Source organism: Abrus precatorius, unplaced genomic scaffold (assembly GCF_003935025.1).
Source record: "Abrus precatorius isolate BTA unplaced genomic scaffold, Abrus_2018 Scaffold9, whole genome shotgun sequence".
In the NCBI taxonomy this organism is placed as follows: domain Eukaryota; kingdom Viridiplantae; phylum Streptophyta; class Magnoliopsida; order Fabales; family Fabaceae; genus Abrus; species Abrus precatorius.
This window is the reverse complement of record NW_020874439.1, coordinates 7,236,702-7,239,956: the sequence shown is the minus strand read 5'-3', so window position 1 is coordinate 7,239,956 and position 3,255 is coordinate 7,236,702. Positions and strand designations below refer to the sequence as shown.

Genomic DNA, 3,255 nt, shown 5'->3' with positions numbered 1-3,255 from the left:
TTATAAAAGCATAGGGCATAAGGTCACGTTTTATTCCTTTTTATTATTATTATATGTTTGATTTTGAACATTCCATGCTCTTCACTCGTTGTGCCTCTAGAATCACACGCATTTCTCAACCCCACCATTAACTGTCGTTTGGTCATGTTCCCACTCTCTCTCTCTCTCTCGGAACGCTCTTTCTTGCTTCACACAAAAACGTCAATAATGACGTCGTTTTGTACACGTGTCACAAAGACTACGTAATTCAACTCATATAAATGAACCCTTCACAGTTCCCTCACGTTGAGTTCTTGCCCAACAAGAAAGGAAGTACCCACCCACCAAGCACGCGCACACCTTATAAATTAAAACACCTCTCAACGCAACAAAATTCAGCTTAAAACTCTGCCCATTTCTCTCCCGGTACCCGGTCAGCTGCATCATGAACGACGGCGACGGCCGCCAAGACGACACTTCACGATCACTGAATTTCGACAACCTGAAAGTTATCTCCGCCCTGGGACGCGGCGCAAAGGGCGTCGTGTTCCTCGCGAGAACCGGTGACCGGTCTTCGAACGAGTGCTTGGCTCTAAAAGTGATATCCAAAGCCCTGATTCTTCAGAAGAAGTTAAAGAACCACAAAAACGACGATGACGAGTACACGAGGGTGTCGTTCGAGGAGGAAGTGCTAAGTCGTTTCGATCACCCCCTTTTGCCGCGGCTACGAGGGGTTTTGGAAACTAACGGTGTTGTTGGGTTCGCCATTGATTACTGCCCCGGTGGCACCCTCCATTCTCTCAGGAAGAAACAGACTGAGAAAATGTTCTCCGATGATACCATCAGGTATTTTTCTTTAAAATTAACACATTTTCTTTTCACACTGTTTGGTTACCGAGAGTTTGGGAAAAAGATAATCTTGTAGATTTTGATGGGAACTAGTAATTTTTTCTACTCTCCCTGTTTGGTCATCCAGAAAGCTTGGCAAACGAAAATTTCGAAGTTTTATTCGTTTTATGTGGAGAATATAGGAAATTGAACAAATCGCTCGTTACATGTTTTCAAGTTTTTCAATTAAAATTGAATAAAAAGTTTAAGTTTATTTTTCGTATTATTAACCTAACAGGACTGGTTCTGAATGCATGTATATATCATCGTACCGTCCTCCAGACACCTTGTAATTTATTTTTCTTTCCTATTTGGTTAGTGTGAAATATTCAGGAAAAATAAGTCAAACTGCTGATATGTTTTCATGTGAAAAGTAGAATTGGTCAAGTTTTTTACATTCCTAAAAATGAGAAAAGAACAAAAGTAATTTTCTTAACGACCAAACAAAGCAAAGAAAAATAAAAAGACTCTGATTGTTTTTTTCTTCCGACTATTTTGAAGGTTCTACGCTGTGGAATTGACCCTCGCATTGGAGTATTTGCACAGTTTAGGAATAGTGTACAGGGATTTGAAACCAGAGAATGTGATGATTCAAGAAAATGGTCACGTAATGCTCGTTGATTTCGATCTCTCCAAGAAGCTAAACCCTAAATCCCTTCAATGGCTGAATCGCAACTCGTCGCCGAGTCCTAACTCGCAGAAACACACGGGGAAGCGACGGTTATCTCGGTTCTACAGTTTCTGTAACTCGGGCATTTCGCCTTGTGACTCTGACTCCGAGCCTCAACTCGGTATTGACTCAGCGCGTCGTACTGAGTCTGACTCAGTGGAAAAATCGAACTCGTTCGTTGGAACGGAAGAGTACGTGGCACCTGAAATTGTCTCAGGGAAGGGTCACGGTTTCGGCGTTGATTGGTGGTCACTCGGCGTCGTTTTGTACGAGATGCTATACGGAACGACGCCGTTTAAGGGTGAGAATCGGAAGGAAACGTTTTACCGGATTTTGACGAAGGAGCCGGAGTTAACCGGGGAGAAGACGGCGCTAAGGGATTTGATTGGGAGATTGCTGGAAAAAGATCCTGACCGTCGGATTGAGGTGGAGGAAATCAAGGGTCACGATTTCTTCAAAGGGGTTAAGTGGGACACGGTGTTGCAAATTGCAAGGCCACCTTATATTCCTCAAAATGAGGTTGAGAACAAAGTGGGGTTTAGCAAAAACGACGTGGAATTGTTCGTGGACGAGCTCTTTTTTCCTAAGAGCGATGATGGCGCAGAGAAAATTGAAAAGGTCGAAGAAAAGAACGGTAATGGGGAGAATAATAAAACGGTGTGGGTTGACGATTTTAATTACGCTCCCACTCAGAATCAAGATTTTTTAATTTTTTGACTTTTTATATTTTTCAATGATATTTTTTAAATATTTATACTAAATCTAAATCATTAATACCTTTTGGGATTTAATTGTTATATAATTAAAATCGACCATTGTCAAGATTTGTAATTTTGTTAATTTTGGTTCTTGTTAGTCTCATTATGCGAAAGTTGCAGGCTATATAAAAGCAATGATTAAAAATATTTATTTCTTAAAAATTTCACACAATATGCGCGCATTTTAAGGTAATTTTGTCTTTGATTCCTTTCTTTCGCTCCAAATCCGAAGAACATGTTTTACTTATCAAAACAAAAAGGCTTTGGAAGAGGTGATTAAAGCAAAAGGGTTCCTATGATTAATTGATTTTGAATTTAAACCATAAAACAGTTTTAGTAACTGTTCTGTCCCGTTTTTTCTTTCTTCGAGAAGGAAAATAGGTTGAACAGAGCACCGTACTTGCCACTTCGTACAAGTTTATAGTCATTTTAGCTGAAAATAACCTTTTGTTATCAAATTAACTATTTTAAAATAAAATTATGCATTTTGTTAAGTAATGCATATTTGTGATGTTTACCTTGTTTCAATGTTGTTTTGTACAAAACTAAATTTCAATTAAGTTTCTTATATTTATGTTATCAGTTTTAAATCAAATAATAATATGTAAATATTTTGTTACATATTTTTAGCGAAGACTAATTAATATCGTCAAAAGTTATCATTATATTATTATTTAATTTAAAATTTTAATAACAATGATACAAAATATCCATTTATAAATTGTGAATTTGTAGTTGACCGTATAAAGTCTTGTTTGATAAAATTAGTTAGAGAATGACAACTTGTAACTTATAAATCTTGCTATGATTATGAATTAATTTAAACAAAAATTAAAATTTAACTACAATAAATAAGAAAAATTTTAAAAGTCACAAACTCAATTCAAGCTTAATGTAAAATTATATATAAGATCTGAGCAATAATTTTTTTCAATAAATTCAAAAGACAAATAAACTCTC

At 36.7% G+C, this 3,255-nt stretch overlaps 1 protein-coding gene across 1 annotated transcript; it reads left to right on the top strand.

Annotated features, from left to right (window-relative positions):
- The first annotated feature begins 287 nt into the window (after positions 1 to 287).
- LOC113850358 (serine/threonine-protein kinase OXI1-like) lies at positions 288 to 2,871 on the top strand. Its single transcript, XM_027480878.1, has 2 exons — positions 288 to 825; positions 1,369 to 2,871. Exons 1-2 carry the CDS (start codon positions 425 to 427, stop codon positions 2,252 to 2,254), a joined length of 1,287 nt encoding a protein of 428 aa, XP_027336679.1. The 5' UTR covers positions 288 to 424; the 3' UTR covers positions 2,255 to 2,871.
- Positions 2,872 to 3,255: the final 384 nt, after the last annotated feature.